Below are 27,904 nucleotides of genomic sequence, written 5' to 3' on the forward strand. Positions count from 1 at the left end.
TTTTTGATTTCACAATGAAATCACCAATATTGTTGTTTATAGGCCATTAATATTGAACTAGTTTGTAAAGAACATTTTGGATAGGCCCTATAATGTTTGGTTACATAAATGTTAAAATTAAGAGGGGGTGTTGAGATCAATAATTTTAACATTATTCATTTAAAATTATTATATATATATATATTTTGTTTGTATTATCAACTCTTTTGTTGCCTTTGAGTTTAGTAAAAAAGAAGTTTTTTTCTATCAAGAAGGTCTTTGAGTTGTATAGAAAGAGAGAAGTAAAATGGCCGTGGTAATGAGAGGTTGAGTAGTTGTTTTGCTGTGTAAATTGTAACATTAAAAAAGTGTGTTTTCAATAAATAAGATATTTGGGAAATGTATTGTGTTATTAAAAAGCCCAGCACAGACTAAAAATTCACAAGGAACAACATTCAGAATGTTTTATCTCCATCAAAGCTAAAACTATATTGATGGACTAGGCTATCTGATCTGACTGTATAACAGATCCTAAAAACTCTTGCTCAAAAAAGCCAAAATGCCTACTGTACAGATGTTTCCAAAATGTTTGAGATGTTTCTAGTACAAGGATGGATGGATTAAACAAAAGTCACAAGATAACATAGAAAGGTTGTTCTAATGTATTTATATTATATAACTAGGCGGTAGCGGATTTCTACCCCCGGATATTTACCCCCATGAAAAAACGCCTACGTCATTTTGACGTCACGAGGGGCGGGGCTTATACACGTTCGAGAAACAGCCCGCGACTGGAAATCTACCCCCGGACATCTACCCCCGGACATCTACCCCCAGACATCTACCCCCGGACATCTACCCCCGGAAATCTACCCCCATTGGTCAGCTCTGCCGCGTATCGGCCAATATTCATTGTGTTGTATAATTGATTTTATAAATTGCTTTACCTTCTTATATCCAGTAGTAAACATGCGATATGTCGATGTCTGTTTTAACATTATCCATATTTATAATTCAATAAGTTGTAACAGTCCTTTTCAACCCGACCTACTTCACTGATTTTTACGATTGAGGTGTCTTTTAAAAGCTTAAGATCTAGCGCAGCACAAAATGGTAATTAAAAGGATATTTCGATTATGGCTTCAAAAGGTTGACCCCTAAGCCTTTGATTTATTCCTAGAAGGTGCTTCCAATGGTTGACCAACTTTTACACTATACAGTAACAGTTTAAAAGTGAAATGTGAGGAGTACTCATCAGATCAATTTTTAAGTCAGGTTGTGAAAACATGAATGATCGTCTGCAACTGTAAACAGGAGATGAAAAAGTTATGAAAATAATATAATATTGCGCACTTTTCACATGGTCAAGTGTTACATCGTACTGAACCATTGTTTTTACACACATTTCTTAAAGGATAAAGTGAATAAACTGTGGTGACCTTCCGGTTTATTCAATGTAGGCCTAGTAGGAATAATTGTTTAGTAAAACAAAACTCAGTTGTAAACTGTTAAATTGAGAAAGAGGATCAATAAAAGTCAGGTGTATAATGGTAAATTTTTCATATCATCTAGTAAAAAAAATAGTTTCTAAGATTTAAATGCGTACTAAGAAAGGATTTAAAGTATTTTCTCTTAAATACCTAAAATAAGACAATTCAGTTGTAAACTGTTAAATTGAGAAAGAGGATCAATAAAAAGTCAGGTGTATAATGGTAAATTTTTCATATCACCTAGTAGTAAAAAAATTTAGTTTCTAAGATTTTAGATGCGTACTAAGAAAGGATTTTAAAGTATTTTCTCTTAAATACCTAAAATAAGACAATTATTCAAATTCAAAATAATGGCCACATTCAATTTTTTAAGCATAGCCTAACATCTTTTAATATATATATATATGTATATATATATATATATATATACGCCTAAATACCCCATTGCAGCACATTCGCATATTCAGAGCATGTATAAAGTCTTATTGGAAAATCCTGCCTTAAAACAAAACTTGTCACCTTATGTCCATAAATAAGTGTTCAAAAGATTCATTCATAATAATACCAAATAGGAAGTGAATAAGCAGGTTTCCTGTTAGTAAAATGTTAAAATGAGGCATTTTAAGGTAGTATACAGAACAGAATTAGGTTAAACCCGTCGACACTGACGGTTACTTTCAAGGCTTATGCTAATTCATTTTATAACTGCGATAAATAGATTGAAGTAATACAAATTTTGAGCATTTAGCTCTTTTGATGAGTAATAAGTGTAAAAGCAATAATGACTATTGTGTTAGTTACAAAATATGGTTGATCATTCAATGAATAAAATATTTCCCATACCGTACGTCATAACAGTTATTATTACAATGTTAACCGGTTTCTCTTCTTTTGGAAGAACCTTTAAATAGTATTAAAATCGTGTTGGTCAATCTTTTGTGATAAACACTTCCGATCCGCGCTCATGCATGCGCTGTTAGCTGTTACTGTATGTGAAAGTTTGTCAACCATTTAAATCACTGTCTGGAAATGAATCAAATGCTTAAGGGTCACACTTTTGAAGCCCTTTATCAACATATGGTTTTAAATACCATTTTGCGTTGAGCTAAATCTTAAGATTTAAAATTAGACCTCAATCATAAATATCAGTGAAGTAGTTCGGGTGAAAAAGGGCTGTTACAACTTATTTTATTAGGAAGATAGATAATGTTAAACAAGGCAATAACATATCACATGCTTAATACTAGATATTAGAGGGTAATGATTAACCGAAGAGACGTTGATTTACATAAAACAATTAATAAAATCAATTACAACAATGAATATTGGCCGATACGTGGCAGAGCTGACCACTGGGGGTAGATTTCCGGGGGTAGATGTCCGGGGGTAGATGTCCGGGGGTAGATGTCTGGGGGTAGATGTCCGGGGGTAGATTTCCAGTCGCGGGCTGTTTCTCGACCATGTATAAGCCCCGCCCCTCGTGACGTCAAAATGACGTAGGCGTTTTTTCATGGGGGTAAATATCCGGGGGTAGAAATCCGGCGACCCAACTAGGCTACTTTTAAAATAGTGTATTCCTATACCCATCTTTAAAGAAGGTAAAGTGCAAGCAATAACCATCAAACAGCATGCAGAAAAATGTTTTTTAACTAACCACTCTTACCCCTTGTAAAGATCTTTTGACTGGTGGGGGGGCGGATCCGAATAAAATAAAAGGCGGCTTTCGTTCTACTCTTGCTCTCTTCAAAGCCAAAGCTTCTTTAGCCGCCTTATACTGTCTCAGTTTAAGAAGCCTTGTTCCTTGTTCCTTTGGTGGTTCATTTTCATTTTGACCTACGAAGTGAAAAAGTACCAAATATACCAAAAGCTTAGTGAGCTGTTTATTATATAATGGCCATAAAAGTAAATTAATTTATAGCAAAACATAGTTATAAAAATAATATTAACTATTTTTAATATTCAGTTTTATGTCCGTGATGGTCGTGACAAAATTTCGTGTCTTTCCATCAAACATGCTCTATTAATAAAAAATCACCAAAGATATTGCGTTACCATGGACATTTTATGAAACTTCAAATGTCAGTAAAATAAAAAAAATAAAAAAAAATTCAAAAACGGAACAAAAAATTTTAAAAGTGCTTTTCCTGAAAACGTACGTTTTTAAATTTTCACTCAACAGTTGTAAGTATTCGAATGATTAATACATGAAGTTTATTTTTCAACAATTTTATTAATTTTCCTGTGTTGGTCTTTTATCAAGGTAATCGGCTTAACCGAACAATTGCAATAATACAATATTAGTCAATTGTCTATCATTACATAAATTACTACATATTGGTTCAAATCAGTGTTTGGTATAACTATTTCATTATTACAGAATCATTGCTATACTTAATAGAAGTTCAATAAAGAGAACATTTTGCATTCAGAGTATTGGTTCACATTTTATTGCATTTTAAGAGGTGTTACATTATAAGATCATTGAAGGTATTTACAGGAGGACATATCAGACCTCTCACGGTCCATAAATCGGATTTCTGGGGTATATAATTACCAGGGCTCAATTCAACATCTTACTTCCACTGCGCAGCTCTGTGATTAGTCCTCAGTTGTCTGATTAAATTAATATAAATTAAATTCATTAAAACCTCACCAGGGGGCAACTTTTTGTTATATTCACACCTGTATGGAATATCTAAATTGTATTACGTAGAGGTGTGAGGTGATTTTATACTTGACGGAATGATCAATTAAGTAAGGAAATAAAGTAGTAATATTTCCTTACAAAAGAAATGAGTAAGGATCCTTTTATTTTTCTTTACAATCTTAATTGTTTAAAAATTATAGGCAGAGTCACGAAATAAGTCAGACTTGTTGCTCGCCACTTCTAGGCTGCCTTCTACAAAAATCGCCGGGCAAAATACCATGCCACCAGAACAAAAGGTTTTTGTGACGAAGTAATCTTATAATTCATTTTTATAGCCCCAGGATTGCCTTTTATGACTAAAATGGTAGGAACGCATCTTGTCAGATAATCCGTTTGTACACAAAACACGAAACGATAACAGATAGGCCTATCAATTCACGCGTGTACATTGCCGTCAGCAGGACTAAACTGAAGTAAACTGAATCAGGTTATGACGGAAAGACGTGGTCTCTGGATTGTCGTCTGCGTTATCAAAAGCTGATATTGGACTAATTGTAATGACGGAGGAAAGTATGTTGAAAATATAATGGGATTCATAATTGAGTTTTCCATTCAAAACCATTGACAATAATAACCAATTTATGTGCTGGATATAAATGATGGTCTCGAAATTCTACAGTACTGCACAAAAGGAAATTTATTAAATACTTTGAGGAGTTTGAAATATATGAATACATAAAATTGGGGACAGCACAAAATTGTTGAGTGAAAACACTCAATTAATTATGAAACCCATTATATTAACCTTACAGTGCTGAAAACAATATATTATTCTTTAATACACTCTCATCTGGCATACGGAATTTGTATATATGGAGCTACCTCAATGTATAATTTGGACAAAATTCTGATAAAACAAAAAAAAGCAATACGAATCATGTTAGGTTTAAAAAGCACAGAGAGTGTCGAAAACTTCTTGAAAGATCTTAAAATTTTGACAGTTTACAGTCTTTATGTCTTGGAAACAATAAAGTATGTCAAAGAACATGAAAGTGATATATTTTTTGAATCCAAGCATCATTATGATACCCGAAATAAAATTATTTTTGATAAACATAATCTGCATTTTTATAAAAACAAAACTAAATATATGGGCACCAAATTTTTTACTCAGTTGCTAAATTTAATTAGAAATGAGCAAAATTACAATAAATTTAAAAACTTGCTGAAAGAATATCTTCTTAATAAAGCTCTCTATTCTTTTTCAGAGTTTCCTTAAGTGAGGGCTCTACTACTGGTTGCCTGGGTTTTATATATAGTTTTAATTATATTGTATTTTAGCTATATAGCATGAAAGTATGTGATTTTTAGTAGTTATATGTGACTCTATTCTGATACTGCTATGTATTTACACGAATAAAGTTTATTTTGACTTTGACTTTGACTTTGACTTTGACTATATTTTCAATACTCTTCTCAGTGACTACAATAGTCCAATATCAGCTGTTGAAAACGCAGACGACAATCCAGAGACCACGTCGGTCCGTCATAACCTGAACCTGAACCCGATTCAGTTTACTTCCAGTCTTGCCGACGGCAATGTACACGCGTGAATTGATAGGCCTATCTGTAATCGTTTTGTGTTTTGTGTTAAATGTTTGTAACGTATTCTGACGACACCTCCAGAAGGGGATCTTTTGTAAATCCTGACTATGGTGGAGTTAAAGAACCAACAAAACATATTATGTAGCATGTAAAATTCGACACTGGCATGTTAAGGATTGTCTGACAAGGTGCTTTACCATTCTTAGAAGCAATCTTAATTACGAACGGCAAAGTGTTGTTGGTGTTGATAGTGAGCTACTTTTAGTGAGACATTTTTTCGGACTGCTTGTACAAAATTATACAGCCATTATGACAGCTAACAAAAATTAAAAATCCCCCCAAAAACCCTTAAAAAAAGTCCCCCCCAAAAATTCCTGTGGCGCAAACGCGCCACAGTACCCCCCCCTCTGGGCACCCCTGTACAGACCTGGTACTATTTGCCTTTGAAAGTCAAAATTTATTGACCTTCTAAGGCTACGCTCTTTCCTCAGGTTTTTGCATTCTACGAGCCTACGTTTCTTGGTGTTTCCAAAATGTGACGGTTTAAGTAATGCTCGCCTATCCATTTGTCCTATAAGACATAAGACATGTTTATTTCCAGTAGACATATTTCAAATGTATTAGAAGAGTCAAACATTTTCATGGAGAGCAGTTGTCAAATTGAGAAGAATGTTATAAAGTATACTTTGAAGTCTAAAAAAATTGCATTTTAAGTTAATTAATAAGGTCTAAAACTAATATCACAGAGTTTATCGCTATCGAGAAGTAAAAACAACAATTTAAATTTAGCAAAACATTACAAAAATAGACAGGTTGTACTACAAGGTATTAGGTGAAGGCATAATAGTTCGACAGTTAGACAATGACAACTAAAAACAACTTTGACGAAGGAAGGTCTAAAAAGTCTTCGAGTTCATAAAACGGATTAACAGCTAGCCATTGGAACACTTTATATTTAAAAGGATTATATGGGAGAGAGAACATAAATGTAGGAATCTTATTAATACATTGCATGCCTACTATTTCATAGCTTTCCTTAGATTTCTCCAGTCTAACATAGGGAATGTCAAGTTTATTTCTGAAACGGGTTTTGTGCTGGTGGACATCTTTACGGCAGTTAAAAGCATTTAAATTCTTAAAACTAGTTAACATTAAATTAAAAATAATTATACAAGTTAACAACAGTGAGAATTTTAAAATCAATAAATAATACATGCATAGGCCTAGGTAAAATTTAGTAATGTATACAGACTGTCCCAAAAGTCCCGCACCGGTTTAATATTTTCTAAACGACACCAGATAGATCAATAAGATTTGGTACATCAACACGACACCTAAAAATCTACTTTTTTAAGGAAATATCAATTTTCTGTCATATCATGGGGACGTCCCGCAAGGAGTCAGAAGGAAATCTTAAATAGAAGCATAGGTTGACATGTACATCAAATTAAAGGTCTTTACTAGCAGAATACAATGCTGCAAATTTGAACTCAAACGGAAAACCGAGCCAAGAATGACAGTGGTTCAAAGATTCATTTAATTTGCATTGCTATTATACACTTACTCCTGAGGGGGCACAGCCCTAGGAATCGGAAGAAAATTTTTAAAGTAAGCATAGGTCGATATGCACATCAAATTAAAGGTCTTCACTAGTAGATTACAATGCCGTAAATTCAAGCTCAAAAGAACGCCTGAATAAAAAATGGCAGTCGTTCAAAGATTCAAAATGGCTGATTTAAGAAATCTTTGAACGGCTGCCATTTTTTACTCAGTTTCCCGTTTGAGTTCAAATTTGCGGCATTATATTTTGCTAGTAAAGGTCTTTAATTTGATGTACATGTCAACCTATGCTTCTATTTAAGATTTCCTTCTGACTCCTTGCGGAACGTCCCCATGATATGACAGAAAATTGATATTTCCTTATAAAAGTAGATTTTTAGGTGTGGTGTTGATGTACCAAATCTTATTGATTTATCTGTTGTCGTTTAGAAAATATTAAACCGGTCCGGGACTTTTGGGATAGTCTGTATACTTACTAACAAAGATAACTTGTACAACTAGCCTGAAGATAGCTGACGATCCTATCTGACGACCTAGATGATTTTTTGCCCTTTTGATTTACGACTTGCCAGTGGAAAGTAAGCTGAGTGCAAATTAAAGTAGACCTCAAAGTTAATCTTTGAAAATGCTATTAGTGGTATGGGAGCTGAGAGTATAATTAATTGTGAAACTTAACGATGTGTTTTCTTTTAAATCGGTGATTGTTAATCAATGTTGTTGTAATCTAATACAGTATTGGCGTTTACTCACAGCATACGGAGAACAACTCATTAGGAAATATTTCCTACTGAAATATCCTAAAGAATGCGCCTGGTCCCTTCGGAGTGTTAGGGGAATTTTGTAACATTCTAAAAATGCAACGCTTGCATCGAAAGCTTATAATTCCACGAATGGAAGTAAAATCTTTCCAAACCAAACATATTTCAACAAATTACAAGCCAACTGTATTACTCAACCTATTTAGCACGGAGGATAACGCGAGTGTTTACAACATAGTTGTAAACGTAGAGTTTGAGAATAAATTATGATTTTCGACGACTATCACAACTAAAACTTAGGTGGTACTGCTAACCAACTTATGTACATGTTATAAATAATAGTTAAGGAAGGAATGGATTAATGTATCTGCAATGCTAAAATGCTACGGGAAGAGACTGTAGACTGTATGTAAAAATGATTACGAAGCACGAATCGATACATATTTTCTATACATCCAATCGTTTACAATCAAAATTTACAACTGAGTTGACAACAGCTGATTTTCACTCCATAGAGGCTAAAAACTATTTTTACTCCCTAAATATTAAAAATGCTACTTTAGACCCGCAACACATGCATTAAAAACTACTGTTTTTACTGCAGTATGACAAAAACAATATAATATGAACCCTTGATGACTCCGCTCAATTTTGTGGATGCCTCTGCAAACGCCACCTAGTATACAAATCTATACTAATATATAAATACCCCCGCCGCAGCAAACCTGCAGACTAAGCGAATTTCCATTTGCCTGATTGGATTTAGACAAAAATGTCTCCTTAAAAATATTACATTTATTCCCTATTTAAATAGCATTAGTTTAACGAGTACTTAGGTTTGCTGCAACAGGGAGGGTGGTATAAAGTGTTTTTTGTACAATGTTAATAGTTTAGTATGAAATGAATGCATTTTCCAAATTTGATCAAAATAAGCTCATAAACAAGCAAACTACAACAGTTTACAATTTTCTCCATAAGAATAACATGGGAATTTTAAATTAAAATTTTTTTGAATTTTCTCCGTAGCCATTAGGCGCATAATAACGCTTCAATATACTAAATTATTTGTTTTTTTAAGCTCTACAAAATGGTTTGGAAAGAAGTTGCTAAATTTTATGTTTTTAGGGTCAAAAATGGGAAAAACCAATTTTTACCCCATAAAACCCCCCATAAACCCCTCTTCCCATAGTCCGATCATGCTGGTTTGCGAACTCGTTCGAATAAACGTAGGTTTACACATTTGTACCAAATTTCATAAAAATCGGATGATTTTTGCTCGAGTTATCGTGCTAACGGACACATATATATGAATTCAAACGGATGGTGTTTTTGGCCATGTAATTTACACGTATTGACTATTGGATACTGAAGTAGACATCCCATCTCTATGGACCAGCTGTCACAATTTTTAAATTAAAAAACATGTAGTTGTGAATCACATCGAATGCTTGTCTTAAATTCATTTTTCTACCTTATTTTTGTTGCTGACAAAGTTGATGGGTCATAACAGTTGATACAGCTCATAATAAGTCATTCCATAAGTTTGACTTTGTAAAAAAACATTGTGTATTGGACAGAAATTAGTCATTTAGATCAGTGCACACGATTCTTTTACACTGTAGGCTGTTATTTTTTTTAGAAAAATTTGCGCATAGTTGCACATTAACTTATTGAAATTAATTGTATCAAACGTGCAGTCTTTTCTCTTTTATCAAGGAGATTTAAGTCCCAAACAAAACATAATCTTCCTTTTCTTGAAGGCTAAATTAAAAGATATCTTTACATATAAAAAGAAAGAAATAAAAAAAACTGGCAAATGGCTGATAAAATTCTGATAAGCCCATTTATAAATTGGAGTAAAGTTTATCAGATCTATGCTTTAGTCATTGAATTCAAACATTTATTTTAAAATTACACTCAAAAACTTTTGTTTAGTAGAATTAATTATGCAAGCGACTGAGGGTGTGGGAGGGCATGTGAACCAGCCTTTACAAAGGGCAAGTCTGCCATTCTGACAAACTTTCTCTTTTCATACCCCTTGTCCCGTTAGACAGGGGAGGGGGTGCTTCACTTCACACTTAACACCCACAGTTTGCAACCGCAGTAGGGTTGGGTTGTTGTGGTAGTGACGTAATTCTGTCGTCTGCTCTTCACAGCTCAATCATCAGCGGCTTTCGTGAAATAATAATTGATACCTAACTTTTGTTAATAGTCATTAAAAAAATGTTGGCCTCCTCACCCTGTTCAAGGAAAAATGTTAGGAAATAAAATGTTTGTAAAATGTGGTTTGTTTTATTATTCTGTATTGAAAAGATATCGTAATTTATTAATGTGTTTTCAGCTAGACTTAGTGACTTATTTTCATAGTTTGACAAATTTTGAAGATATAAATAGTGAGAAAATGACATTATATATTATTTAAGTTCTAATCAATAACTATTACCTTTTTAATAGGCCTCACTGATCTCTTTGAACTTTTTAGTATACACACACTTTTATTAATTTCAATCTTTATTTTTAATTTCAGATCTATTTATTCATAGCATGCAATAATGTATCAAATCGACAGTAAACACTGATTATCAACTTTTTTGGTTCGTGCTGATTTAAGAATGAACCAGAAGTATTGAAAGCCACCAAATATAAATGTGAAAATTAAGTAACAATACTACATTATAAAATAAACTCTATTTTATTTAATACAGGTCAATAAATAAACTTAACGATTGCTTTATTGATATATAGGCTTATTCTAATTGTTAGTGAAGGGTGAATTTCCTTAGGCCAACCATAAAATTAGCAGTGTCTATTAGTGAGGTTAGGTCAGCAACTATCCTCTTGTTCATAATTTTATTTAGTACATTTTTTACTTTATTTTTTTAAGGTAAAGGATCCATTACAGAAACACATGTTGTATTTAATTTTTAAAGAAAATCATGCCGTGCTGCATCGAATCGAATCGCATCAATTCAAATCAAAATTCTTTGAATCGCATCGATGCATCGAATCGAAAAAAATATGCTGCATCGCACACCCCTACCCCAAAGAGTAACGTAAACATATTTAACTTTTTTCCAATACAGGGTGTGCCAAAAACTAGGGTCACTAGTTCGAATCTCGGAATTTACAAATGTAAACATATGTCATGTTATACACCATTTTAAAGGTATGTTAGAAAAATATGTTGGTGAAAACAGAAATTAATTATCTTTTCCCGTTTCAAATTGGTGGCAGTTTTTTTTATAAAATCAATATTTATTAATACTCTGTGTTTCCTTTACCAATGCACTTAGCCCATCTCCGGTTGAATGTTCTTACTCGTTATAAAATTAGCTTTACTGAGATATGCTACAAGTAACGGTTTTTTGAAATAGGCCTAATAAAAATTCCAAAATAGTTGATTTTGGAAATTTGAAAATGGCCATTGTTCAAAATTTCCAAATTGGCCCTAACCTGGCCACAAACAAATCGAATAGAACTATGTTGTTTAGGACATGTACATGAGAACTCACGTTCATCACGGCGACCAGCTTCGGCCCAGCTTTTCTTGACAGTTCTTGAGTCCTGGAATGAGATTGGAGGGGTTAAAGGGGCATGACCGACAAGCTTTACACCACACCTACTTGTTCTAGGAACAGCTGTCAACCTCAATTGACCGGTCATGTCAACATAACACCTTCTTATCTTATCTTCTTCTAATCTTATCTTACCGTCTGGTGACGGTATGGGCCGAAATTATTTTAACGTAAAAAAAACACTTATAATCAACTCAGATGAGAATAATATGTATACCATTCGAAAGATCACATTCTGAACTTCCATTTTATTACATAAACAAACCCTGTAGCAGGTATATAACAATGTCACGACGATTACAGGGTGTCCGGCGACCGGGAAAACCAGGAATTATACAGGAATATTATGACGCCAGGAACTATGCGGGAATTATACTGGAATATTATGACACCGCGAACTATGCGGGAATTATACGGAAATTCTGTAATTATGGCAGTAATGTACGGGAATTTTTCTGGGATCGATTTTTTATTTCAAATATTCAACATTTATTGAGAGTCAAACAGAACACGTCTAAAATTTAAACTTCCTCAACCGGAAACTGTAATTAGGATAAAAAACAAAATCAGCACGTTACAAAGACGATAGGCTACGAACGCCATTTTCTTGAAGCCGTCCATCACAGGATCGTGATTCGGGCACTTCGTCAGAGTCGGTTCCCGAATGACGTAATGACGACGCAACGAGTGGCAGTGGATACAACTCTGACAGTGGCCGTGGCCGGTCTAGTGTAATGTCTCGACTGTCTGCTACGCAGGCACGTCTAGTTTGAAAACAAGCAACAGTTTTTCAGTTCGTATTGTTCTTGTTTACGGATGTCCAATTTCTCTGGGATATAGAGGTAAGTTGAAATATCTTAAACACAATAATGTTTGATTTGTATTTATAAACGTATATAAACTTATTTTTATTTAAGTTGACCGAGTGACAAAACCTCAAAGCGCAAGGCATACTCTTTACATAAGTTCTCAGTTTCATCTGTTAACAAAAGATGTTTTGTGTTGTTCTTAATTAATCAATTATTTTGTATGTATAGTGTATGAATGTAATGCAATAATTGGTAATGAATCCTAACCTCTATGAAGTTATAAATGCTGTTTTGCCGGCGGTTTAATAACCTACGGACGGAAGGTCTAATATCGCTTGAACTGCAGTGTCTGTCCAAACTGTGCTCGTCCAATATGAACCGTATGCCTATGAGCAGATGGTCGAATATCGCATGTTACTTGCACTACATGCTCCTTTGGTGTAATAGATCAGAAGGTCGATAATCGCTTGACAAGGTGGTGATAGAATAGGTTTTCTTATTTGGAAAGGACGTAATTAACTGCTGTCGTACAGCAAGCAGTTAAAAATGCAAATGTTGGTTATTTTTACAGCAAAAATGGCACAAATTTTTGTCTTCCTTTTCCCTTTAGTGTAGACCAGGCCTAGTAATACTGTTATACAGTAGGCCTACAAAATATATAATTACTGTACCTTATTAACTGGACACAAAACTTAATTGATACTCTTCTAATATAAATAAAATCATAATAAAATTACTTTTGAGCCAATTTGTTTATGTTTCTTCATTCCATTACATTATAATATTCTCCGTTTTTAGTCTTAATGAATATTAAATCTTAATCTTTAATTAGCATATTATCGCGTTGGTTCTACAGCACTCGATATTCTAGGAATTGGTGATCTATTCATTGATGGCGGAAGTTGTGGATTTCCAGGATGTAGCCTATATTTATTTGCCAGTCCCACGCAGCTATACAGTGTAGGCTACAGTGCGAAATGGCGGAACGCTGTCTCACGATGGATCATTTTATTGCGAATTCGGCTGATTCTTTTGTAACCGACGTTTCTTTTTGACTGGCCGTGGCTAATTTAATTCGAATATAATATAATATATTTTGTTTCATTTATTAATACGAAACGGTACTTTGGTATTATACGGAGGCCACCCACCAGATGAGTAATAGGCTACTGTACTTTTGCCCGCCAAACCCCCTACAAGTAGGTCAAGGTCAGGTCGTTGACCAGAGCGCGCACATCACCTGTCACCGTCTGCCTGTATCTGGGCCAGTGTCCCGAGTGATGACACATCTGCTCGATTCATAACGAAACAAGCAAAGTCCTACAAACATATTTTTGATAACCCAACCTAACATAAATAAACCATAACCGCCGCAGCGCGCTGTATTTACTTGGCGGAGTACATGTGGCAGCTAGCGGCGGCGCGGCGACACATTCAATTCAATCCTCGCCGACATCGCTGCCTTCTTGGAGGCAGAACTCAAAGACCGCTAATCGTAATCATGTCAAATTTTGACAGTAAATCAATTAAAGTATGTTCTTTTCAATTTTTGGTTATTTTTGGTCTCCGGGAAAAAAATCCCTCTAGAATAAGTGGCCTCCGTATCATACGATAGTACCTACGAAACTTAATATTAAATTCTCTAGGAATAGATTAATTTTTTATAAAATATTTTACATAGTTTTGTGCCGATTTTAAATGCAAAGATTTAAAATCCGCGCCAGGCAATGGACAAGTCAGTCCAACATGACGTAACGCGGAAGGATACGAACTGGAAGACCGTTGGGAGCCGTGCCGTGTTCAAACGTCTCGTCGTCACTCGTGGTTCGGTGTTCGTACAATCAACATGTAAAGTCGCGTTTGTCGCTGGTGTAGGACGATTTTATTAATATCTTCATTTGTAGCTCGGAAATTCGCGTTCGGGCGAAGATTGTACGTGCATCAATTGATCGCAATTGTCAAAATTTCGCCGAACTGCAATTGGGGGTGTGTTTTTATTAGTATTAGGTCGAGACAGTTGAGATGCCGGATTGATTGTTCGCGTTCGTGATGAAAATTCGTACATGCATCATATCGATAGCAAATGTCAGTTTCTAGCGAATCGCGGATCGTCGTGACGGTATTTTCAATTGAATCATTAAACGCCAGCTCGAAAAAACAAGAATTAATAAGTCCTACACCAGAAAAAACCGTGTCGTGATATTCAGCTCGGTCAGACAAAAATCACAAAACACCACGAGTCAGTTTTTAAATGTTCCGTCCGTGTGAATCTTTCGTCAGTGTGAATGTGAATGTGTCGACATGTCTACGTAAGTAAATGTTTTGTGTAAATTTGTGTTTTAGTATTAATTTAGCAATGCAAATCTGCCACATTTTTTCACATGTACCACTCGTTTCACAAGTTAGGAATCATGTTTTGTTTGGTTTGAAAATTTCATGTTTCACTTGGTCTGCTTAGAGCAAGCACATGGTCACAAATTCGGGAAAAATGATTTTTGTTAAATTTTGTTATGTCATATAAAGAATTTAAGTTATAATATTGATCATAGTCAAATTGAAAATTATTTACGAAATTGAATTGAAATGGTATATTAATTTTAAGAGCAATGTTTATCTGTGATATTATTATTTTTGTTACAACTTTGTTCTTTCATAAATATTTGGATTTAAATCACTTCTAAAGTGTATATAGAGATCTGAGAGTGTTTGATTGTGTATCAAATTCAGTTTTTGAACCAGAGCATAGTCCCGGTTGAAGGGTAGGGTTTGAAGTAGAGGCTATAAGGATAGGCTTCCATTAAGGTCATAAAAAGTCATTTATTAATACAAATTAAACAATCGACTCAGAAGTCGGTTCGTCCCAGTTTGCCACTGAGCAGTAAGGAGTGTATAATACACACAAACTACGAAAAATCCCCTTTTGCATATTAAAGTCAGCTGGCCAGTTGTTAGTAAAAACCATATTTTGGGAAGCCTGATAGCCTAAAATAAATTGAATAAATTAAACCTAGGTTCCCGAGGCTCTGCTATCAATATTTTAGAAAACAAAAGAAGGTCCAAAATCACAATCAATACTCTCCATTGTTTACATAGAAGTGTCAGTAGAACAAAAACCTTGAATTATTATTGATACTTGTAACAGCTGTGTAATATTTGAGTGACAATATACAAAGCTTATTCTTTCAACAATTTTATTAATTCTCCTGTGTTGGTCTTTGTCAAGGTAATCGGCTTAACCGAACAATTGCAGTAAAATACAATATCATTCAATTGTCTATCATTATATAATTTATTACATATTGGTTCAATCAGTGTTTGGTATTATTATTTCAGTACTACAGAATCATTGCCATGTTTTAATAGAATTTCAACAAAGAGTACATTTTGCATTCAGAGTATTGGTTCACATTTTATTACATTTTAAGAGGTGTTACATTATAAGATCATTGAAGGTATATTCAGGAGGACATATCAGACCTCTCACGGTCCATAAATCGGACTTCTGGGGTATTTAATTACAGGGCCCACTTAACATCTTTAATTCCACTGCGCACTGCTCTGTAATTGTACGTCCTCAGTAGTTCAATTAAAAATTAAATTAATTCATTAAAACCCCACCAGGGGGCAACTTTTTGTTATACTCACACCTGTATGGAATACCTAAATTGTATTACATAAAGGTGTGAGGTGATTTTATACTTGATGGAATGATCAATTAAGTGAGGAAGTAGTGATATTTCCTTACCAAAGAAATAAGTAAAGAGTTTTATTTTCTTTACAAAAAGAATATAGGAATTATTCTTTTTATTTTTCTTTACAGTTTATTTATTGTAGGTTTGAAAATGAAGAAAATTCGTGGAAAAACTAGGTTTCAAGACAATTGGGTCAACAAATTCTCCTGGGTGAAACCTGTTGAAGCTAATCCACATGCTGCAAGATGTTCGTTATGCAAACAAGATTTTGCTGTTGACAGTATGGGCAGAAGAGCTTTGCAGAGCCATGCCGAAGGCAAAAAACACAAAATGAGGGTGAACGACGCAATGAAATCTGTGCCACTGGATACATTTTTCACTAATAAAAGTTGTAGCCAAGCGACAGTAGCATCTGTAGAGCAAACGACGATCCCCTCCCCCTCCCCAGCAGCTACAACTACGTCATCACAAGCCACATCAGGCTCTGTGCAACATCCCTTGGAGCTTGTTCCACTCACTTCAAGTGCAACTACGTCCTTAGAATCATCATCGCGATCTGGACATCTTTCCAAGCCCACCCCTTCCACTTCGCGCGGGGTATTTGACAACTTTACATCATCGCGATCTGGACAACATCTTTCCAAGCCTACCCCTTCCACTTCGCGCGGGGTATTTGACAACTTTATTATAAAGGATAAGATAACGCGCGCCGAAATCCTGTGGTGTCTTCAGACCGAAACAATCATGAATCTCTAAGAGCAGCAGCAAGTAGTTGTTCATTGTTTAAAATCATGTTTTCTGATTGTGAAATCGCACAAAGCATGAACCTGCAAAAAACAAAAATATCATACGTTATCACTCATGGCCTTGGACCTTTTTTTGGAAACATCTTGAAGAAAACAATTCAAAAATGTGACCATTTCGTCGTTGGCTTTGATGAAAGCATAAACAAAATTGCCCAGAGACAACAAATGGATGTTAACATTCGGTTTTGGGATGTAGATCTGAATAGAGTATCCACTAGATATCTGACTTCCGTTTTTTTGGAGCACACTACCTCTCAAGATTTGCTGGATGGCCTGAAGTCAGCTTTAGCTCACCTTGATCTAAAGAAGTTGCTGCAGATTTCAATGGATGGGCCCAACGTGAATCATCGTATGGTGAAAATGCTTAAGGAGGAGTTGGTCACAACAAACGAAGATCCACAACACCTGGATACTGGGTCCTGCGGCATTCACACTGTGCATGCCATTCAAAAAGAAACTTTTGCACATTCAAAAGTGAGAAGCACATTCAAAAATGGCATAAAGGCAACCACTTGGGAGGTTATTGATTTTCTAAGGGCGATCTACAACCTCTTCAAGGACGTCCTGGCCCACAGAGGAGATTTCATTGCAAATACCGGATCAATACAGTTCGCCTTAAAGTTCTGCGCCGTTCGTTGGCTAGAAAATGTTGACGTTGCAGCCAGGGCATTATCCATGCTGCATTACAGTAGACTCCCTCTAGTTCGGCTTCGGTTGGATCGGCCTCCGGATGGTCCGGCCTCCGGATGGTCTGGCCTCCGGATGGTCCGGCCCGGTCTCAGGGGGACAAGTCATATAGTCACGGGCGAATGACCTTCAACAGGATTCAACTTGAATGTTTAGTTTCCGGCCATTGAAGTAAACAATTCATGTCAGTTTAGTTGACGGGTGCTTCTATGGGCGAATTGTTGCATATTACCTATGTAAAACTTTGTTACATAACCTCAAAAATACCAAGAAAATTTTATAAATAGCTTTTCTTCAGTCTAAAATGTTGAAATGCAGTGTATAATTAAATATTTCGTACCATTTTTTTATGTGGTAGGTCCCCCATTATTGTTTTTGAAACACGACGGTTTATTTGACAAAAATAAATTAAAGCAAAACAAATAAAAAGCCATCGTTAGCTTCAAGGTCAAGCTATCCGCTTGCACTGACAATCGTGTGTTCTTTACACAACTGACGTCTGCTATGCGCTTGCTATCTCACAACAGTTTGTGATTGGGTGATTACTGATTAGTAACCATGGCAACTTGTTGGATGTGTGGATTAAGAGAAACCAAAGACAGAATAGAAGAACAAAGAAAAAAGAATAAGCGGTGTTTTACGTCATCCATTGTTATCTTTATCCTATTTTACGACTGTCGTTATTATCTGTAAGACTAAGTAGGCACTATGATTTTATGCTGTTTTATGAGTTATCTGATGTTTTTATCAACATTCTTATGTTCTGAAACAACATGTAGTAGTTGCCTATGCTGACTATGGTAGTAGTAGCTTGCAGTACTAGACTTTCTATTGTTATGTTCTTTACGTGATTTATTGCTGTACGTACAGTATTGTGTAATTTTTGTTTTGCTTGAGTAAGCGTGATTCTAAACGTCACAGTTTTTATTACTGAACCAAGGTTAATGACTTGACATATCACGATTGCGCAATACTATTATTTGTATTTTGATTATGTAAAATGCACTGCATCCTGTTAGTCCGGCCATTTTGTAGTCCGGCCAGTGGTCCGGTCCCGAGGTGGCTGAACTAGAGGGAGTCTACTGTACTTAGAAAAGTACGTGACAAAAATAAAAAACACAAACAGGGAGCCAAAGTGTAAAAGCTTTGTAGTGATAGAAAATTGTTTAAAGAGAAGTAGTTTACAAAAACAATCGTGATGAAAAAAAGTCTCTTTTAATCGCGGCAAAACCATTAACATCATCTGTGACCACATTGAAATTGTGAACATTCCCACACAGGAAAATTTACAGCTTCCACTGAACACACTATCTACAATAATACAACCTGACCAATGAGATTATTTTGAAAATTGCAGTTTATTGTAGTGTGAGCTCCTTGGGATATGGTTGTGTTGCTATGCTTGAATCCAGCCCTGTTCATACAATCATAGAACTTCACTGTTTAAAAAAAAAAATTATAAAAGCATATAATCTTTTACCTCTACAGGTGGATTATCGTAAGCCACTCCATTCCACCAATGTTTAAAGCCACAGGGACAACGATTCAAAGGGTTCTTGACGGGTTCGTTTGTCACGTCTCCGTTCTCGTATGCCACTGTGCCATCATGACGAATCATGCGGAGTTTCCTGCAAATAAATCCGATAAACATCACCGATCAAGTTACATACATATACAGCAAAGGAAAAGGTACCAACATATGAATTGCAATTTATGTTCAATGCAATATACATTGTGATTAAACAATAGCCTAACCATGTCAAGAAGGCTATTTTCTTCTAGAGAGCCATTTTAAAATAAAAAGCATCTCTGTGACTGCCATTTTAGCAAATGGGGTGACAATAAATGCTACTTAAATATGCGCTTCAAATATAGATGAATAAAATAACATGTTGCAATGCTTCAGGAAACTGTTTAATTAGTCAAGGGGGTTTGGTTTGGAAGGTCGAGTTACCATTGCAAAAGTTTTACAGCTATGCAATCGTAATTGTGTGTCAGAAACACTTGTAATCTAATATTTTTTTCTTTGTTTTAGAAATTGTTGACCGCTTAATGATCTAAAAACTTGCGTTGTTTCAGATTTGATTTGTGTTGCCTGTCGTTATTTGAAGCTCTGATAATATTCGAGGACAAAATCAAATGAGCTTTCAAAATGTTAAATGTTCCATGCTTTCAGAATCCGAGATGGAAAATTTCTCCAATAATCTTTTACACCAAATAACAATACTAACATTAATACAAGAATGTAAAATTTAGAACTATTTCATGAGGCTTATGGTTTACTCTACTCACCCACTACAAAACCGACAAATATTGGAATTTTGAGCTGCGACTGCGCTGCAGTTCAGACAGCGCTGCAGCCTGCCATTCTCCAGAGCTCTGGTTGTAGCTTTTACTACTGATTTAATCTGCAGTCCTGCACCTGGAAACAGAAGATAACTTCAGCTCTTGTGTTTGGGATTCTTTCTTGGGAATGTACGACCTAGTTCTGTCTCTATTCATCTACTAATTACAATATTCCCAGTGAAGTCTAATTGAGATTCATAACAAAACGCAAACCACAATAATCAGTGTATAGTGTATAAAAAATCAAAACTCATAAATAAAGAGAAAATACACTTTTGGTTAGAGTTGTTGACAGCTTTGTACTAAAAGTGGATGTTGAACAGAGCCACAAACAGATTGTGCTGGTTTAAATTAATGATTTCTTTTGAATACCAAAATAGTTAAAACAATCTAAACAGAAAGACAACTTGTTATGAAACAACTTCGAGAGACAATTCCTCATTGTCTCTTCCAGAAAAGACACATTATTAAATGTAAATGTAGTGAAATGCCACCTGATGAATGCCTGCAATCTGCCTATCGGTTACTTTTCAGGAAAGTGACACCAGATTGCCAAAATATGTTCTTCTTAGTTCTTATCTACAAATCAACCTTAGGCTGTTTGAGTCAGCCTGTTTTGAAGGTGTGTAAAGAGTGAGTTTACTTACTCTTAAAAGACGTACTTCAGCTTATAGCCTACTTATCAAAAAATCTAAGATGGCGCCAGGTGAAGGCGACGACTCTTGTGGTCTGTGTAAAAAGAAGGTTAAATCTAATCAATCTGTTCTTCAATGTGAAGGGAAATGTTGTCTATGGTTTCATATTAACTGTCTCAAAATTGATAAAGTTAAATTTGACCAAATTGTATCGCTTGGTAAAATAGTGCTGTGGATCTGTACTGCTTGCCGGGATGCAATGGATGAAGGATGCAAGGATCAACTTCAACTGTCGCAGAAAGCAAGTTATGATGAGCTTCAATACTCTCAGTTGAAAGTTTAAATGAAATTATGATCCAACTTCTTGATAGTCACGATAAACTCAATAAATTGGTGACAGAACATATTGGTCGGTTGTGTAGTGCCCATGACGATAGCCAGGAACCATTACATGAAGGAAGTAGGCCTATCTCCAAAACCTTTTCTTCGGTCTTAAAATCTGTGCCCTCTCACGTAAGACAATCTCCCAATAATCCTAAGAAGAAAAACGACCACTCAGGTGAGTCAAGGAACAGCCAGTCTAGTAGTCCTAACCTAGATTCTAACATTGGACTAGGCCTAGGTCTAGATACCAATAGTGAAGAACACAGGCAGGGTGGCAGTAAATGTGATGAAGAAGGTTTTACTCGTGTTGTTTATCATCGTAGTCCTAGACAATCTCGCCCTAAAATTGTAAAAGGTCCAAAGAACACTTCCGGCAATAAATTGGTTGTCGGGAATGGTAATGGCAATGGTATCTTTCAAGCTGTTAGTAAAAAATCGTGGATCTATGTTACACGATTTCAAGTAGCGACCAGTGAAAGTAATGTGAAAGGCTGTGTCGAATCATCTTTCCCAAACAAGATGATTGACTGTGTAAAGCTCCCGACACGGCACGACTCTTATAACTCGTTTAAAATTGGCGTGCCTTGTGAAATCGTTGATTCCCTGATGAAAGCTGACTTCTGGCCCTCAGAAATACTCATAGGAAAATATTTTCCTAAAAAAAGTACCAGGCCTACTTCTCATTCAAATCCTGTTTCCAGTGTAGAAGATCCTAGTAGGACTAGGCCTAGTCATAGTAATTTTTTATCACAGTCTGTGCCTCCAACTCATCCAACGTAAATATGGACTGGTTACCCTGTAAGGTTAGAAGTTTATTCACTGTAATAACATTTCTCTTTCTAAACATACAAGGTTTGGGCGATAAACACTCAATACTTGAAAAAGACTTTCATAGTTATGATTTTATCTGCTTGTCCGAACATTGGGTTAAAAGTGACAATATCGATCTCTGTGGGCTTTCAGGCTACAACTTAGTCAGCAATTTTTCACGGACTTCGCAAGGTAGAGGGGGCACCCTAATTTTTGCCCATCAGAAACATCAATGTGAAAGGATTGACCTATCCAAGTTCTGCGCAGAAAAAACTTTTGAAGCTAGTGCAGCTATAGTCAAAGCTTATAAACTCCTTATAATCTCGATATACCGTACTCCTGACAGCGACGAATGGTCTTTTTTAAACACTCTAGAAAAAGTCCTTAACTACCTCTCAAAGTGGCGTGACTTTCATATAGTTATCGGTGGTGACGTCAACGCACAGTTTGATGTGACTTCAGCACGAAGATCTGTCACGGAACTTCTTAATCTCCTTAGGCAATTCAACTTATACCATCACAACAACCTACCCACACGTGGGACTGCCTGCCTAGACAACATACTCACAAACATCAGCCAAGAGAATGTCTACTGTGCTGTCAAGCAATTCCACTTCTCGGATCATGATGGACTATCTTTACATTTTGTCTGTGATTGTGAGTCAGTGCCTTCTCATACTCTAACATCCATGTATAAAAGGTCTTTCTCAAAGCAAAATTGTGATATTTTTAAAACTAGACTGCAAAATATTGACTGGAAAGGTGAACTAAACTTTCCAACTGGAACCCACTTACCTCAGCCTCCAGGTAAAGCTTTTGCATTACTTAATAGTACTCTTTTGCATGAAATAGATATCTGTTTTCCTCTGAACAAGTGTAATACAAAAACGAATCGTCGTAATGTAAAGCCAAATAAAAGCTGGTACACTGCCAACCTTAGTGTTCTCGAGGAGCAATTAGATGTAGCCTATGACAAACTTAAAAATAATTTCTCACCTTTTTTAAATTCTGACTATTGTAACTTAAAGAAAGAGTATAAGAAAGCTGTAAATAATGCAAAACTTGTCTATAACGCTAAACTTATTGAAAATTCTGATAACAAGTGTAAAACAGCCTGGTCAATTGTTAAATAGAACTGTCAATCTAACTTCTCCTCAGTAAATGTACCTATAGATCCAAATGTTTTTAACAAATCTTTGATTGACTCTGTCGACAAAGTTAGATCTGAAATTATTCGCCCAAATGTTAATTTTAATGACCTCTTAAGTACTTTCCCTGCTAGTAATAAGAATTTTAACTTTGCTCCTGTCTCTTGTGACTACATTCTGTCAATAATAGGTAAAATGAAAAATAGCAAAAGTAGGGACTACTATGACTTTTCTAACTGGTTAGTAAAGGAGGTTTCTGACCTAATCATTGTACCTCTCACCTATAGCATTAACACTTGTCTTCTAGAGGGACACTTTCCCGAGTGTCTCAAACTTTCCAAAATCATTCCTAAATTTAAGAAAGGTGATAGGAATAATGTGGGTAGTTATCGGCCTATAAGTCTGGTTTCTGTCTTGGCAAAGATTTTTGAGCATGTAATTTACGATCAAATCAGTCAGTTTTTTTTAATCTAACTCACTTTTTAATCAACATCAGTTTGGTTTCAGGGCTGGTCACTCTACCATGGGTGCTGTTGATGGCATGGTCCGCACAGTCTTGAGCGCTTTTGAGAGCGGCAACTATGCTTGGGCCACGTTTGTCGACCTAAGTAAGGCTTTTGACTGTGTTGATCATGGCATCTTACTGCGCAAACTGCAGTATTACGGGGTCCATGATGGTGCGCTCAGTCTCTTTGAGACCTACCTCGCGGACAGAAGGCAGGTGGTTCGCATAGGAGGAGAGACTTCCTCGATTGCAACTAGCAACTGTGGCGTTCCCCAGGGGTCTGTACTTGGCCCTCTACTGTTTCTTATTGCTGTGAATGATCTACCTTGTAACTTAAATGGAAATATTTTTTCAATATGCAGATGATACGACCATGCTTAATATTGGTAGAGATATATCTAACCTCAAAAATTCTATGGATCATGGTATTAATAGGGCCACAGAATGGTTTGCTGCCAACAGCTTTCTTTTAAATAGACAAGCTCTATCTTACTGCTTTAATCTCTGTCTCCTTGAAGGCGTCTTTCCAGATGAATTAAAGGTCACCAGAGTCTGTCCCATTTTTAAAAAAGGTAAAAAAGACATTCCAGAAAGTTGTCGCCCAATATCAATCATTCCTGTAGTATCAAAATTGTTTGAAATCATGGTTTTTGATCAGCTGAATTCTTTTTTTGAAAGAAACAACTTTTTAAGTGTTTCGCAATTTGGATTTAGAAAGGGCAAGTGTACATCAGACGCAATAGATAAATTGATTAATGAGGTACTAATGGTCTTTGAGAGGAAGTCGCTTGCTCAGGCCAATTTCTGCGACCTGAGTAGGGCTTTCGATTGTGTGGACCATGATGACCTGATAATGAAATTAAGTTTTTACGGTATCAACGGAACTCCACTTTCTTTTTTCAAGTCATACTTAAACAATAGAACACAAAAAGTCAATATTGGTGGAGAATGGTCCCAAGAATTAAAAATAAAATATGGCGTGCCTCAGGGGTCTGTTCTAGGTCCTCTGTTATTTTTAATTTGTATTAACGACCTCCTAACATGTATAACTAGTAAAACTTATTTGTATGCAGATGACACAACATTTTTAAATATTAATCCCGATCTTAAACAACTTCAAGAGTTAGCACAAAACTCAATTAATGAAGCTTCTATCTGGTTTGAATCTAATGGCTTCCTCTTAAATAAAGATAAAACTCAAAACATTGTTTTTCGCCTTAGACCGTGTGAATTAAATATGTTGGATGGCTATTTAGACAATGTGAAATTTCTTGGTGTTTATCTGGATAAGACTCTTTCCTGGGGACCTCATATTGATTACATAAGTTCTAAGCTTTCAAGGGTAATTTGTCTTATGACTAAACTAATACATTGTATAGATCAAAATTATATTAAAATAGCCTACTTTGTTTATTTTCAATCCATTTTTAGATACTATATTATATTTTACGGTAATTGCAGTAGGATAGAGGAAATTTTAGTCTTACAAAAGAAGTTGGTTAGAATTATATCTTATGAACCCCAACAGGAACACTGTAAACCCCTGTTCATTCTGATGCAAATTCCAACAGTGATTAACATTTATTTATTCGACTCTGTATCATACGTTTTAAAAAATCCCAACTTAATCAAACAAATTTCTCATGTTCATTATACAAGGAATAAAAGTGTTGCTACCATAGATTTTTTCAGACTGTCTAAAACTATTAAAAGCCATATTGTAATCTCACTAAAAATATACAACAAGCTAATACATTTAATACAAAAATATCCTGAAAATACTTTTAAAACTAAATTCTACAGATGGCTTTTGAACAACCCATTCTATTCTCTAAATGAATTTTTGAAATGTCTGGTATTAATTTTTAAGTAGAGTTAGCGAATTGACCAAAGTACTGTTGGACTTTGTTGGTTATGCGGTTTAATCACTTCCATTATTCTCAACCCCACAAATTTTTCTTAAGAATAAGATCACCTATTCAATTGTAATATTTAAAATATGTATTGTAAAATTTCTCATTTTATGTAGTTAGCTATATTGTATCTTACTGTATTTATTAACTGACTATGCTATAAACCTTAGCAGTTGTATGACTTTGTCAATAATTTGTGAAAATTCTAAGGACAATAAACACATTTCATTTCATTTCAACTTTTATGCCTTCACCTAATGCCTTGTAGTACAACCTGTCTAATTTTGTAATGTTTTGCTAACTTTTAAGAGCCGGCGGGAGTGATACGGGCCGCGCACTGCTCTGCTCCTCAGTTTAGCATGGACCAAGGATAAAAAACCAATGCTACTACACGAAATCGTCATATTATCCAAAAATGTTTATTCAGTTTATTGTACTATTGTGAGGTTTTATCTTACGTACAATTTGATATGTCACACGTGTAAAGAAAATATTTTTTTTATTTTTTATTTCGGAATTACAAAGTTGACTTTACCATAAGGATTTAGGTTATTTCACTGAAACTAATTCCATCATACAAAATTTATTTCTCAACTTAGGATGTTAAAACACGTTTCTATAAAAACTACAACATATTTCCGTTGAAAGTACAATACCATATTTTACAAATTCTCGTTTATAATATTTTATCTAGTAATTTATAAAACAGCTTGCAATTTCAACTGTGTCGACGTGTGTTGCGGGTCTCACGGGGAGCGGTGGTAGTTTAGCTTTTTCCCGCCGGATAGCACCACCTTCGAATTGCTAAATACAGAATATTACGCGGCACGCGCACCATTCTGATACTGCATTTTTTAATAAAACAATAGAGTCGTCCAGTCCCAGTAGCGAATATTAGTTGAAATTCGGTTTTGCAACACTTCGCATTTCGCATGCGATTATTGGTTCTTTTTTAACTAGTGCTTATATACAGTGCCTAGTGCTAATAGCCTACAGTAGTTAGTGGATATATAATAGTGGCTAAGCTGAATATTGGTGACGGTCTGCAGTTCATTTACCCAAAGTCCGCTAGGAAATTTTCAGCAACCTATCAAATGGGTCATTTGAAGTTTTATCCTTCGAAGAAGAAGAAAAGAAGACTTCCTGCTAGTTTGGAAGCAGCAATAAACAGAAGAAAGTAAGTAAATTTAAACTAACTTGATTCTAATGAATTGTAAAATAATAAACTGTTAATTATTTTTATACCAGAATGAGCATTAAGAACTTGAATCAAGAATAAAAAAAAATTGTATAAGAAAATAATTGTTTAAATTAATATTTGTGAGGGTTTGCCTTATCTTTATAAAAGCCACAAGACTGCAAAACACGCCCAAATTACAGGAGGTACAAGAAATATTAATTTGTTTGTAAAATAATTCATTATTATTTTGACGGTAAAAATATGATTGAGGTAAATGTAGGCGGGAAAACGCCTCATGGCCAGGGGATCAGTGTGGCTTGGCAGCCGAAAGGGCAGCAGTGACCTTGACTGGCGGGTGTATGTGCGGGGTGAGGCGACCGCCAACAAACACACTCATAATATATCATATTTTGGAATATTTTTATTTCTCACCCAATTAAAAAACTGACAACCCAATTAAAGCCTAATATCATGTGATTATTGGGTTGGAAAAATATTAAAATTATCTAACAACAATTGTATATTTCCAGGAAGAGGAATACTGCTTTGGCAGAACAACAAGTTATAGAAACTCATGGAGCGGAAGAACAATCTGCAAACCCTAGTAAGACGCCTAACAAGAAAGAATTTAAATTAAGTGGAAGAAGAATTGTTAAAATAGCTGATTTTATCGACCAGATTAAAATGTTGGACAATCATAGCCCAATAGGTTGTAATTTTTTGAATATGGTTGTAGTGTCTGAAGTTAGACAGGGACTAAGGAATGGGTTTGTCGTTGAATGTACCATGTGTAAATTCAAACAAACTATTTGGTCTGAGAAAATTAATGAGAAAGAAATGGACGTGAACAAAGCTGGTGTTTGTGCTACTATCGTAACAGGAGGTGGCCACGCTCAACTCGAGGAATTCCTCAGCACTCTCAACATCCCTGCAATGAGCAAAAAAACTAAAGAACAGTTATCAGAGGGTTGGACTGCGACTGCGGCGGCAGAGATGGAAGCGGCAGCGGCGGAGGAGGCTCAGCTAGCGAGGGAAAACAACGAGGTTGACAAGGACGGCGTACCGCTAATTACAGTTGTCGCTGATGGTGCCTGGTGCAAACGATCATATCGCACCAACTATTCCTCCTTATCTGGAGTGGTGAGTGTGATCCTTAATGTATTCCCTTACTCTTAAAAAAATAATAATTACTTTAAAAAAATATATTTTTTTTAATTATAATAAATTAAAATTTGACTTAAAACATCGAATTAACACTTAAAAACAATGCTAAAAACCTAACAAAACTGAAGTATTTCAAACAATTTGTATATCTTAACACATTCGATGCGGCGGGTCCACCGGTGGACCCCGCGCGTCTCAGCTGAGGAGCGGG

General features: G+C 35.4%; 1 protein-coding gene across 5 annotated transcripts in view; it reads right to left on the reverse strand.

Moving 5' to 3' along the window:
- LOC128997887 (deubiquitinating protein VCPIP1-like) overlaps positions 1-27,904 on the reverse strand; it is a 105,756-nt gene that overhangs the window by 38,352 nt on the left and 39,500 nt on the right. For 4 of the 5 annotated variants that reach the window (XM_054423668.1, XM_054423670.1, XM_054423667.1 and 1 more), the window contains exons 8-11: positions 19,901-20,030; positions 19,089-19,236; positions 11,552-11,603; positions 3,124-3,302 (exon numbers count right to left, since the gene is read on the reverse strand). In XM_054423668.1, coding sequence (XP_054279643.1) covers positions 3,124-3,302; positions 11,552-11,603; positions 19,089-19,236; positions 19,901-20,030 — 509 coding nt within the window. The remainder of the gene's footprint in view (positions 1-3,123; positions 3,303-11,551; positions 11,604-19,088; positions 19,237-19,900; positions 20,031-27,904) is intronic. The other variant, XM_054423669.1, reaches the window with a different exon arrangement.

Source organism: Macrosteles quadrilineatus, unplaced genomic scaffold (assembly GCF_028750875.1).
Source record: "Macrosteles quadrilineatus isolate MER2022 unplaced genomic scaffold, UCM_ALF_1.0 Scaffold_7__1_contigs__length_78375512, whole genome shotgun sequence".
NCBI classification, from domain to species: Eukaryota; Metazoa; Arthropoda; class Insecta; order Hemiptera; family Cicadellidae; genus Macrosteles; species Macrosteles quadrilineatus.